Genomic DNA, 14,296 nt, shown 5'->3' on the forward strand with positions numbered 1-14,296 from the left:
CCTGTTGTATGCAGCGCTGCTGTGACCCACAGGGTTTTGTTGACTTGCCGCACAGAGTCATCGATTCTGGTCTGAGCAAACGTCGTGCTGCTCTGTGGTCAAATGTGAACTGAGTGGAAACAACGTCCGTTCTGCACAAACCAGTGAAGGCTCAGGTCAGAATATTGGGATTTCCGTCCACTGACAAGGTGAAAACACAGAGTCACTAAAAAACAACCTGGGCTTCCCGTCTGCTCGAGTCAGAAAAACATAAAAATCCCCGTGTAACAAATCTCCCCCCCCCCCGTCTCCCTCCTGCTCTCCTCCTCTCTCACCACCACTGTCTCCCTGCAAAATCAACTCCTTCCCATTATGCTCATTTAAAAGGCAGCAGCTCACCGTCTGTTTGTGAGCGATTGTTTCTTATCTCCGTGTGCTCATGTGAGGACAGGGAGACAGTTGTGTTTGTGTGTTTGTGTGTGTGTGTGTGTGTGTCTCGTTGTGTACCGTGTATGTTTGTGCTGTATTGATTGCTGCGGGTACGGGCGGGGGGGGGAAACGAGGATGGATCAGTGAAAAGATGGAAGAACAGAAGATAATACTCGACGAGCACGGCCAGAAGAATGAAAGAGACACGAAATGAGCCACATATCAATCTGAGACAGGAGGAGAGATTTATTTAAGCTCCGTGAATCCTCTTTCCTTCCTGATGCTTGTATTCAACGTGTCCCCCCCCCCACCCCCCCCCCTTTATGAATGCTAAACGATCCATGTACCAAATACTCTCCTCATGTCAGAGTCTTAGTTGGAGCTGTGTTCTCGACTAGGCCGAGGCGTGTTTCCCTTTCTCCTTCGCTCTCTAATCCCTCGTTCTCTTGTGTCTCCGCCCTACAGAGCAATCAGTCTGGACAATCAGCTGGTCGTCCTGGCAACCACGGCGACGGACGCGGGACGCTACCACGTGGAGGCGGTGAACGAGATGACGGGAGAGAACGTGACGAGTGCGGCCGTGTACCTGAGCATCTCAGGTAAGAAGAAACGCTTCCACTCATCTGAAAGGTTTGGCAGGAAACCAGCAGACGCACTAATTAGCGTTTGCACTCAGAGCTTCGGTTTGTTTCATCAGAGGCTGACACATAATGAAATGTGACTGATTGTGCATTAGGAGCTTCTCAGACCCTTTGAGGAGCTTCACAAGGGATCTGTGCTGGAACTGAGGTGGAGGTTCAATCGGGTTTTAATGATCTGAATCTAAAGATTTATTTTCTATTTGTTGTCTCTGAAGACAGTTTTGTGATGAAGCCTAATTACTGAGGGCTGCTGGAGGAACTTGAAACTGAGACGAGCAGCACAACACACAAACAGAGGATTAAAGATATATCATATATATCAAATATGCTTCAAACAAACTACCTGTTTGTCTGAATCTGTGACAAAGTGATGATTCTGAACCATTGATTAAGAAACTAGAATTAATGATGTCATATAAATGAAAGATGAGAGATGGGAGATTCTATCTACTAGAATTACTTTATGCAGTTATAGAGGAATCAACACTGTCTCGTTAAGAAAACTCAATTAACTGATTCTTCTTTTTGCTAAGGACATAAACTTCCTTTTTGGACGGTGCATTAAACTGTTAGGAGCCTAATTGTATTGTAACTTTAGATCAAGTAACTGTTAGCATTGACATAATCTGACGTTTGTCATTCAAACGAGCAAAAGCAACTCTCAGCTACAGAAAGATAATTCTGCTGACCTGACGTTTCAAACATTACTAAAGAGGTTAAAAGATTAAAACCAGGAACTAGATTAGGAAGTAGATTCATCAAGCTCTGTTTCGTCTCGTTAAGAAAACTCAATTAAATGATTCTTCTTTTTGCTAAGGACATAAACTTCCTTTTTGGACGGTGCATTAAACTGTTAGGAGCCTAATTGTATTGTCTCTTTAGAGCAGGTAACTTTTAGCACCGACATATTCTGACGTTAATCATTTACACCGACTGTCAGCTACAGAAAGATAATTCTGCTGACCTGAAGTTTTAAACATTTATCAAAGAGGTTTAAAGATTTGATGTCTTTGTGACACTTTTAGATTTCTATGTGTATTTTTCTTCACCTCAGAACCCGACTTTAAACCAGGAACTAGATTAGGAAGTAGATGAGCCAGTTATGAATAGGTTGTGTGTGAGGACCGAGCTGAGCTGTGGTTCAGATCCAGCTGCTGCCAGTTGTTCAGTAATAGAGTTTTTTGTTCATGTTTGTTGTTTGCAACACATGTCTGAGATCGATACCGATACTTGTACGTCTCTGTGGTCACTTCCCTCCTTTTTTGCTCTCTGGTCTGTGTTTCCTGTGTCTCTCCATCCACAATTTAACACAAACTCTGCCCTTTTTTTCTACTTCTCTTCTCTTCTGGCCTGTTCATCCCAAATGTCACAACACTTGAACGATACAACTCTGCTCCGTGTTTACTTTCATATCAGAACGATGGACATTCTGAAACCATTCGCAGGGTTGAAGCCTCAGAGGGAAACAGCTCGGCCATTTGGTGGAAGCATTATTTTATGTGTGGTTTCTTCAGTCAGTCTGCAGAAGTCCTTCCATCTCTCCAACAACAGGCCCTTTAAACATGAAATTAATAAGTAGCTGTAAACCATATCCAGAGCAACAGTCCCGTCCCAGACACTGTCGGCTGTTTATTATATAACAGAGTTTAAAAGGATGCAAGTTTCCACTCATTTTTATGCCAGTGAATATTAACAAATGACACAAAGAAGCTAATAATGGCGAAGGGGTTTTTTGGTGAATGTGTTTCTCTCCCTCTGTGTTTCAGCCTCTATCACCTCCTCAATCCGTGAATCACCTTTTCACATGATCCTTCTCCGTGTCTCTGTGGTGTCTCCTCGGAGGCCGGAGGACAGAGCGCTCACTCGAACAGTCTTTCAGCTGAAGTGTTCACTGTAGTTAAATGAGAGAGGGAGGGAGCGGCCTGTCCCTTGTGGCTCTATAGTGTTTTAATTAGATTCTTTTTACAGGGTTGTATCCTTTGGTATCCTTTGTCACACACACACACAGACACACAGACACACACACACACACACACACACACACACACACACACACACACACACACACACACACACACACACACACACACACACACACACACACACACACCTACACAGACACACTTACACAGACCCACACAATCACATAAATATACGCACAGCACCTTGTTAGAGCTGTCAGGGTAGAGTGCTCCCTTGGGCGTTTTTTAGGAATGGTAAGGGTATAGTTAGGTTCAGCTGATCAGACTTCGGCCATAAACGTCAGCCTGTGTGTGTGTGAGTGTGTGTGTCTGTTTATCATTTAGTGTTGTGTACAATAAACATTTCTTGGGTAAATAACCTTTGCTATAAAACAGCAGATCTGATTCAGTTATTTGTTATTGAGGCTTTGGGAGGAAACGAGGAAAGATGAATTAAATACAAACGATATAAAAAATAAGAAAGGATGGAATATAAAAGAGAAACAAGACTCTCTTTCTCTTATTGTCTGGTTTTCTGGATCAGTCTTCACTTGCTGTGGTTATGGATCATCTTTATGAGTCAGTCATATTGGTTATATCACTCAATACACATTATTTTTTGCCAGGCCGGACTCGGGTAAGGAAAATTGAACAGTAGATGATGAATTTGACCTGAAAATATGTCTGTATCGATAGTTTGGGTTTTTCTAAATCATTCTCTCCTCAGATAGAATCACAGCTACAGTGTGGATCTAATGATCAGGATCTGCCAAGGTTTTTTCTGGCAGGAAATTTAAAGGGAAAAGAGGAATTAATTTTGTGCAAATGAGATTAGATTAAAGTGAACTGAAGTGACGAGAGGTTCAGGAGGTTAAATGACGCGAGTAAATATGTGAATGAACTTGAGCAAATTGTGTTCTTGTTCTTCCCTACCTCCTCTTTTGTGTGTATTTTTTCTCCACCTCCTCCCTCCTCTGTTTCCGGTCTCCTCTCTTTCATGTTTTTCTTTTTATCCCATTAAGCAGCCGGTGCAGGATCAGACGACTGAAGTTCGTAGCTGTCAGTCACATTTCCTATTCCTAAAAAATCTTGTCTTTCTTTTCATAAATTCCGCCGACTAAATGAGATACCTACTTCCTATTCTCCTCTTTCGCACTTTGATTCAGACGTTGTGCACAACAAAGAGGAACAAGTAAGAAGTAGGATTGGTAGAGAGAGAGAGAGAGAAGAGAGACAGGGATGAAGTGAGTCATGGGTGCAGATCAGGATACGACCTGTTAGATAGAAGAACGTCTGAGGGGGAAATGTCTCTGTCTGTTTTCTTTCCAGCAACACAACCACACACTTCACAGTGAACACTTACACCTGGTGTGAAGAGCTGACGCCGCTGATCCGATTCCAAATGGATCGAGCACATGAAAGTAAATTGTGTATACGGACTAAGTGCTTTAAAGTGCATTTAGCCATTCACACATTAGTTATATATGCTTTTCATTACCACCACAAAGGAGGGACACACAAAAACTATTGCTTGGATCACCAGGGAAACTTGGAAGGATGTGAAGTGAAGTCTCTCTATCTGCTTTTATTCTTCTACTTCTTTTTTGGAACAAACACATTTCGGATGTGGGAGATCTGATCGCACTGGAGACATCAATATCTAAATAATTTATGATTCTAACATGAATAGATTCAAAGATACAACCTGGATACGAGTCAGGCGTTAAAATTTAGGTATAAATTGAATCTTGGGGTTGATCCCTTTACATTAGTTATATATGCTTTTCATTACCACCACAAAGGAGGACACACATAAACTATTGCTTGGATCACCAGGGAAACTTGGAAGGAAGTGAAGTGAAGTCTCTCTATCTGCTTTTATTCTTCTTCTTCTTCTTTGGAACAAACACATATCAGAGGAGGATGAGAGATCTGATCGCAGTGGAGACATCAATATCTAACATGAATAGATTCAGAGATACAACCTGGATACGAGTCAGGCGTTAATATTTAGGTATAAATTGAATCTTGGGGGTTGATCCTCACAGCTTGAACCAGCTCAGAGAAGTGACACCCGTAGAGTTACATGACCCGCCTACTTGACATATCCATTATCTGCATGTCCCCCCGACCACTATCCTGTAAGTGTGGCACATATACGGCCGAAAATAAAAAGCACTAACTGTCATCCGTGGTTGAGCCGGAGCAGCCACAATTGATAGCAGCTCAGCCGCTTGGTGAGAGGTCACACACTGTAATCACTGGAAGTACAGCCCGCCTGTAAAATAAACAGCTCCTGGGGCTTTTTATCACGGCCGACAGCGAGTCGGTTCCACGAGACGTTTCCACTCCCCCCCCACGGTCAGACTGAACCGGCTGCTGATTGGACAGAAGTTGGATTTTGAATATTGGAGGTCGATAATAACTGGGTTTTTCAAGGCGTGTGAATATCAAGTCAGTGCAGGGAATCTCATCAACGCAGCAACTCCAGGGAGAGAGGACTCGAGGAGCAGGGTGCTGGTCATTTAATCCCTGTGTGTGTGTGTGTGTGTGTGTGTGTGTGTGTGTGTGTGTGTGTGTGTGTGTGTGTGTGTGTGTGTGTGTGTGTGTGTGTGTGTGTGTGTGTGTGTGTGTGTGTGTGTGCGTGTGTGTGTGCACGTGTGTGTTTTTACATTAGAGAGAAACAGAATTCTAACGGCCTCAGGGTCTTTCTGTTAGCGACAGGAGATGAGGATCCCTCCTCAAATTAATTAAGCTCCATGCGTACCTGACATAATTTCCCGCTCGTTCTCTTTTCTCTCTCTTTACCACGCACACGCTCGGCCTGTCAGTCAGAGCAGCAGGGGGGGGGGGGGTTCCCTTGTTGAGTGTCTGCGTGTCTCTGAGCTTCTCTCCAGTTCACAGCGGTGGAGGCCTTTGTAGATTTGTACTTCAGTCCATTACAGCGGCAAAATATCCCCAAAGAGAGCACTCGCAGGAGGGAGACTCACACACACACACACAGAGACACACACACACACACACACACACACACACACACACACACACACACACACACACACACACACACGAAAGCACACAGACATGCAAATGCACACGCATGTAAAAGATGCACGCCCAGAAAGACGAGCTGGGCACCATCAAAGACGAGCACTTTACAGAATAAAGAAAGGAGACAAAACGGCTGGAGCCATTAGACTCACCGAGATAAAGAAGTGGAAGCGTGATAAATATAATCCGACGTGTATGGATCTCACAGATGAAACAAGAGGAGGAGGGGGGTCACGCAGGGTAGACAGGAGAAGAGGGAACAGAAGACAGGATAAGAAAAGAACGAGTGGGAAGGGGAATGTGTCGGCCGCATAAATGCTGATATAATAACTGCGAGGACTTAAAATGCAATCTCAGCTCTGGGCTCAATAGTTGATCAGCTGCCTTTATCTTTTTCTAAAGAGAAGACAGTAATGTCACGCCTATTAATGATTGCTGAGCTTTCAGAAAATAGCTTTGAGTAATACGTCCGTACATAGAAGCCCAGCGTGCAGAGTGCTCCCTTCTAAAAGAGTGATCCAGCAGTTTTGTTTCTCACTTCCTTAAAGTTCGGCGACTTGTAAGACACAGACTTTATAAAAGTCCGAGCTGTCGAGGCCGAGATGTCCTGACTTTAAGTCCCTAAATGTTATTCATGGCTTCCTCTTTTTCGTCGGACCCTTGCCGCCTCGTAAACGCTCACATCTTTCAAATATCCAGTACGTAACAAGATGTCTCATTTCTCCGACTTAACAAAGCTCCCTCCACAACCTCAGAAGATCCTCACAGGCTGAGTCTCTCTGTCCCTGACGAGCCAACGGAGCTCCATGAATAAAATCTTTAAAATGCTCCACACAGAACAGCTCTGTAATTACTGCGTGTACCGGCTGAAGTCGAACCAAACTCCTGCTTCCAGAAATAAGACAAGGAAGTTTGAAGAGGTTGTTTGAAATTGTCTCCGACTCGGCTTTGCAGCTTCATAGTTCTGCACAGCGTTGATTTGTATTGTAAATTGGATTCTGCTGCATTTATATCTGCAAGAACTGTATCCAGAGCTGAGCAGGACGCATCAGCTCCCAGTTCATAAATACTTTGTTAGAGATATGAAATGTCCTTTCATAACCCTAATCATCGTATGTCTGCCTGGAGGAGGGTGTGGTTAGTCTGAGTTTGATTACCTCGGCCTGGTGATTGGACGAGAGTCTGTCTGAGTTTGATTACGCCCCCTGTCCTTTTCCCGGGTCTCCGCCACTTCTACATCCCCAGTTTGTCCCGTTTATCCTTTGGCTCCCCCCTGCCGCCCCCCCAACGGCCCCGGGAAGTGACCGAGTGGCCTTTGTTCAGGAGCCGAGACTCAGACTCATGTAGCGTCTGACTCAGCTGACCTCAGCACAACCCAGACACACTCACACGCTGTCACACACACACACTCCGGGGATCTGATGTAGAAGCAGATATTAGTGTGTGTTTTGGAACATTCAAACAGCATACGTTTGGCCCATGACACACAGGTTACTACTCTTTTTCAAAATCTTTTACATAGTTTTAAGTATTCGTTAGACACCGTAACCGGTTTTCAGTTTTCCGTTTGTGTGGCGACGACATTTGTGTTAATATTTTGCGCGCGCGTGTGTCTTTGTTTCATTTAGTTCGTTCTCTAATCATCTTCCCTCCCCTCCAGATGTTTCCGTTCCACATCACTGACTCTTAAATGAGAGCCCGCTGCCGATGTTTGTGTGCAAGTGTGTTTGTGTGTGTGTGTGTGTGTGTGTGTGTGTGTGTGTGTGTGTGTCTGTGTGTGTGTGTGTGTGTGTGTGTGTGTGTGTGTGTGTGTGTGTGTGTGTGTGTGTGTGTGTGTGTGTGTGTGTGTGTGTGTGTGCTTGCTCCAGGTCCCATCCCAGTTGTTCTGCGGCGCGTCTAATTGGAGGTATTTTAGTTTCCCTGGAGAGAGAGTGTGTTGTGGAATCTGTGGTTTGTGTGCATGCATGTTTTGTGTGTGTGTGTGTGTGTGTGTGTGTTATTGCATCATTTGAAAGCTCCAACATAAAGAGTCCTGTGTGTTGTCAGGTTGTGTGCAGCACTGCAGCTGTCGCGATGTGATCAAGGTGTCGACTGCATGACGATGTGTTGATATCATTCTGCTGCACTGTGTCCCGACAGGCTTTAAAAATATAACATGTAACAACTCCTCGTTAAAATGGCTACAAACAACCAGATCTGTTACAGATGTTCTAAACATGTGGACTAGCATCGTCAAAAATGTTTTTAACTGTGTTCCAAGGACGTTTCATTCTGGTCACGGTGGAGGTCACCCTTTAATTGAGTCACGTCATTAGGACCCGAGCACTGACATCAAAGGTCAGGTGAGGCCCTATTGAAATTGTAAGGATTATTATTATTATTATTATTCAGGCAAATGAATTGGCTTTTTGAGGGCTTTCCCATGCTCAAATTCTTACCAAAATTTGCAGAAAGTTAGAAAGTGTTGAAAATGTTCGTATTCTGGAGGAATTTTCAATAGGCGTCACAAAATGGCTCAACGGTGCCCCCCCGAAACCCCTGGAACGTGTTCACATTGACCGGTCTTCACAAAAATCAATATACAGGTGTATCATGACCAGACAAACAAAATGGTATTTAGGTGCAATTGGAAAAACACAACAGGAAGCCTGCTATTTTGCATTTATGGCTTTCATCTGATCAACTTCAAATTTAGTTTGTATTATTGTTTAAAATGAGATACTCCTCACGCCTGAGGTTCCATCTCTTCGGTTAAGGAACCTCAGAAACCCTCTCACCCACATGGCAACACAACGTGTGTGTCACAGTTTGCTCTCTAGTCTGCAGCTCCAGTGTTTGACAGGGAAAACGTCCCTGGAGTTTCTAGTCAAACCAGTGAGAAGCGAACGCCACGAGACCCGAGGAGCAGCGAGACTCTCAGATGGTTTTTTTTGGGCTCGTGACCCATAAAAATAAAACAAATGCCAAATTGAAAACTGTGTATAAACTCGCACCTGTGCTCCTGACAGGAGCACAGGTGCGAGCGCTGAGCGCTGACACAAAATCTTTCTCCTTCCCTCTCAGATGACTGCTCTTAATTAATTACAGGCAGAATCTATGGCACTGTTCAGAAGCAGCTGCCAATTATTATTTAACAGCAAGATAAAATGGCTCAAAGATTTTATAGATATGCGAAGATGTTTTTATTTTCCTTTTAGTTACTGTATATCATTTATTTTTCGCTGGGTGCTAAACTGCAGCCGATCAGAAAAAACATAGGATTTGATAAGATTAATCGTAATTTCATTTTTCAAAAGTGTTGGGATAGAAGAAACAAACATCGCACTTACCCAAAGATATGAAACAAGGAAGATCCTTGTGTTACCACGATCAACAACAAACCACTCGATTAAGCTGCTGAATGCGTTTGTTGACACTCAGGAGCTGAATGAAGAAAGGAAAATAGGTTTTTGTTTGAAAATTGATTGAAAAAGTGATGAGAGCCTTAAAGGAGCAATCTGTAAAAAAAAAAAATTTAAATTCCCATTTGTACCTTATGGACACGTTAAGTGTTAAAACAATTTGTCAATTTAGTATTTAGTGGATCAGCACATATCTTATCTGCAACTTTTTGGATATTTGATTAATTCATATCAATATTTCTAAAGTATTTAAAATATTCAATTGTTTTTGCATTTTTTTGTTGCTACTACTTCTATTTTTATTTTATATTTGATTCATTTAACGATGCTCAAAGAGACTTTACATGCTTTAAAAACAGAAAATAAAATAACTAGATGTATAATTAATCATTTGCAATTAGTTGGAGTAATGTTTTGAAGGTGGGCGGGTCAATGCAGTCTCCAATGAGTCGGGGAGAGACGGCTCTGTCGCCCTATTTGGGTTTCGCACTTGTAATCGAGCAAAGTAAAGACATTTAAAATATTAGAAATTACAATTTTAAAGAGAATTTCTAAACCAAATATCTAAATAACTTGTTTTTTCTGGGCTCTTAACCCAAAGCCTGGTTTCAGTGGCTCCACTGAACCCTGGACTCTGATCAGTTCAGCAGCCTTCATGCCCCCCCGCTGGGACTGTGCTGGAGAGTTTAAGTGAAAACAACAAGCAGCATTCAGCAACCTCCGAAACTTACTCTGCTCCTGTTATTTGTGCAAGCTGTTGGTTTAGACCGGGCAGATCCAGCACTTGCAGCAGAAAAACCTGATTTAAACTTGTACTGTTGAAACTACAGTTTGGAGCCAGACCCAAGCAGCACAGACGCTGCAGTGTGTGTGAACGCTCACTCACCAAATAACTGGACAGCATCAGCTCCTCATTCTGTGACCATCTGGGGCCGGATGCATTAACTTGGTGGTGGAGAGTTCTGGTTGTGGTTCATTACAGAAATTAACCTTTTTGTCAGTTGCTGCTAAACTAAAATGGATTAAACGTTAAATATTTATGCATTAAAGCAACAGTGTGTGTGTGTGTGTGTTGCTTCATCCAACTTTCCTTCTTTAATGCAGCATCAAGTTAGAACATTTGAATTGTCAGATCCAATGTCAGATATTCTGAATGTGTTTAATAGTTGTATAATCTTTTGTTCGGTGTGAAGAAACTCTCGACTCTTCATAATTGAGGTTGCGTAGGAAGCCTGGATTCAAGTCGTCTTAACGCTGGTTATGTAGATCACCATCGTGAAGGTCACTTCACAGAATCAGCGGTGCATTAAATTGCATGTAAACCTTGAAGAGCGTGTACCAGTATGATTGAGTCTCTTTTTCTAGAATGGTTATATATCTATACCTTGTATCTTCGGCCTGGCGCGTCACTTTGAAAGATCTAACCTTGGCTGAGGACTCATTAGGTTTACAATGATCTCTTTTGTGTCGTGAGTCTGGTAATTTGAAGTCTACAGATGTGGAACACACATGCACGATCAGACAAATAGGCCCTTAATCCTCTGTGGTTTTGTTAAAAGGACTTCGCTAATGAATCGCTGCTTTGATTAATTCCTGCTACAAACTGGTTGTGTCTGGAGTTATTATATTCAATCTTTCAGCAGCGGGCGGGGGGGATCAGACGTCTCTCTGCTGATCTCCATCTCACTTCCCCGTCTGTTACCTTTGTCTCCCCTCATTTCTGTCTCTCCCGGTCCCTTCTCACTTCCCCACTCAGTCTAATGAGGCTTCTCTGTGGTTCTATAATTAAAACCCCGGTGTACAGACAGAGGGATGGAGTGATGGAGGGACGGACAGGAAACTCAAGAAGTACAAGAAGTGTGCATCGCTGTGTGTGGCTGCGTGTGCATCGCTCAACTCGTTCCACCCAGTTATGGATTTAATTGCAAGCGTGTTTTACAGCATGATGGGACAGATTAAGACGGATGCCCGTGTGCGTGGCTTTGACACAGCATCTTCCAGGCCGACGCCCACTCAAGGGTTCTTCAGATCCTCCGCTCGGGGAATAAAACGACCAATAGACAAAAAGGGAAGTGGTGAGAGATCGAGGCGTCCGGTGGGAGATGGAACGGGCAGAAAGTCACAGACGCTGGATGTAACAAGTTCCTGAAGAATCAATGAACAAGCAGAGGCTGTGGAGGTGAAGAGGCCGGAGAAGCAGAGGAGGAGGTTCCAGTGAAAGTCTGGAAGTTTGACTCTGAACAGTGAACGCTGAGCAGTGAAGGGGTTGAAAGGGAGGTGGTAGTAGTCCGGCGTCTTCGCTCCATTCAAGTGACACAATTCACACTTTAAAAACTTTACAGTTAGTCCTTAACATACTGAGATTAAGTGTGTTCATTTAGTTTTTGGGTAACATCAAAGATGTTTCTTCACAAGGAGTTCCCTTCATGTCTGAATGGGATTTCTCTGGGTTCTCCTCCTCCCTCAGACTGTGTTCATGCAGATTGGTGTAAGGGTGATTCGATGATTGGTTGTTGGTCTCTGTACGTCTGCCCTCTGATTGGCTGATGACTTGTCCAGGATGTAAATCAGCTCTCGTACCAAGGTCAGTCTGGACTGATGGGTTAAAACATGTCTGATGATTAACAGCCACAGATTTCAGATAGTCAGCTAAAGCAGGATAATTTATTGACCATCAGATTGTTACTCTTAAAAGTAAACTTAAACATACTTGCTAACTTTTTCAAGTCACAGGTTTGCTTAGTAACAGCCAGTGGCAGTTTGTCTGACCCACGAATGGAGGTTGATTCACCTCAGTCTGCTTCTTGCATAAATTCAGCCCTTGATTTTATTGGAGACAGGAGGAGCACGGAGGTTAAAGTTACCAGACAACTTATGTTTTAATTAATGTTCAGTGGTGTAGAGGCAGAACCTTACTCAAACCTCGAGTTTGTGTGTGTGTGTGAGAATATGAAGCAGATGGAAGAATTTGCGTGGATACGTTTGTTTCGCTGGAGAAACGCAGCAGCAGGAGGATGAAATATTGTGCTGTCTGTGCGGAGGATACAGTCGGAAATGTAGTTGATGTACCGTCAAGGCTGACTAATGCACATCTCCAGACAAATACTGTGGACCGACACCGGCTCGGCTCCCTTAAGGAGATGAGATGCACGAGCACACACCAAACACACACAGGAAACGGAATGAGGTGTCAAGTGTGCAGATAAGTAGCGTCGGGCTCGTGGTTTTAATGATCCTGCCAGTCACACGGCTGTCCTTATGGCCACCTCCCCCAAACTCTTTGTGAGTGTGTGTCAGTGAGTGTGTATCAGTGAGTGTGCATGATCATTAACATTCTGAATAGCAGTTTTGTACCAGCTAAGGACTGGTGTTGTATGCAGTGTTCGTACACACAGACTCAGTTCACAGTTTTATTTTGATACTCATCACTGTGTGAAAAAGCGTGAGGCTCCACGACTCCACGCCGGGCGGCCCACCGGGAGACGCTGTTCATTTGCCAGCTTGTATCAGCACACACACCCAGTGCATTCAGGGGGGTTTTCATAACCACGTTTCAGAGGATCCAGCGATACAAAAGGAAATATGACTGCGCGTGCAAACACACTCTCTCCCTTTGTGTTGTCTGCGCTTCCTGCTGGGTGTGATGGGTTATTGGTGGAGCAGGCCAGTCAGCAGATGTTAATTTGAAGCAATAGATGCGGGTGCAGAGAACGAGAAATGAAGAGATAGGATAGAGGTAAGAGAAGAAAGATAAAGGATGTGGTAAATAGGAGATTTGATGAGATGCTGAGGAAGGAGAATGTGTTTAATGGCAGAGAGAAGCCAGTAAAGAGAGATGGGTGAGTGTGTGTTACTGGTCTCCACCCAGATGAGACAGGAAAGGAGCTGGTGGACGTGACATTGACAAATTCAGATATTGGAATATATAGTACAACCAGTGGGGGTGTCGCAGTTTATTTAGAATTGTACGTTCAAAGATGAAATATATTCTTTTTGTGATGATCTGCCTCAATTCAGAATTCTCACTGAATAAGCAGAACAAGCCTTGTACTCCCACTGGGGTTGTTCATGAAATCCACTGTCACTGTGATGTGTTGTACGACTTGTTTCCCAGAGTAAACAAGGCCATTCTTATTCATTAACACAAAAACGTGGGGCAACCTACAACCACACCATCACGAAAATACATTTTGAGATTTGAAACAATGGATAGAAAATTCTGGGTCAAAGTTTGGGTGTTTGCTGCCTCAAAAAACTACAAAACTGGCAAACAGTATCATTGTTCCTTATGAAAAAACTACAAAACAACATTTCCTTTGAATCAAATCAAGCTGCACGAATTGACTCACTCATAGATATTGGTTTCCCAAATGTGCCTGATCGGTTTCGTCAAGATTCATGAATTATTCTAAAGTAAAATAAAGTTTTGAGCCACTCCCTGGATCTGCTCTACTATTTAATGGGTTCTCTCCTGACCTGCGTAAACTTGCTAAATAACAGACAGACAAACAAAATAGTTGGAATATTACAAGTCGGCCGTGTGGATTTCATCAATATTAATGTTTAAATCCTCACTAACCATTTTTCAACTTTTAATTTGAAGTAAAAGGCTCAAATAAGCTCATCCTTACGTACCTGAAAAAGACATTGATATTGCAGTAAGTAAATTCCAAGAGTTTTACATCACGATCCTCACATTATGTTGATTTATTGCACAGCTTGCTTATGTGTGTGTGTGTGTGTGTGTGCACTGAAGTTATGTATCCTTGCCGTGCTTCTTTCTAATACATCCACCAAGTACCATTAAGAGATTTACCATTCATCATCAGAGCTG

At 43.2% G+C, this 14,296-nt stretch overlaps 1 protein-coding gene across 1 annotated transcript in view; it reads left to right on the top strand.

Moving 5' to 3' along the window:
* The window catches only part of LOC133015790 (protein sidekick-1-like), a 159,287-nt gene that overhangs the window by 33,411 nt on the left and 111,580 nt on the right, over positions 1-14,296 (top strand). Inside the window, exon 5 of the mRNA XM_061083067.1 lies at positions 874-1,007. Coding sequence (XP_060939050.1) covers positions 874-1,007 — 134 coding nt within the window. The remainder of the gene's footprint in view (positions 1-873; positions 1,008-14,296) is intronic.

Source organism: Limanda limanda, chromosome 2 (assembly GCF_963576545.1).
Source record: "Limanda limanda chromosome 2, fLimLim1.1, whole genome shotgun sequence".
NCBI lineage: Eukaryota > Metazoa > Chordata > Actinopteri > Pleuronectiformes > Pleuronectidae > Limanda > Limanda limanda.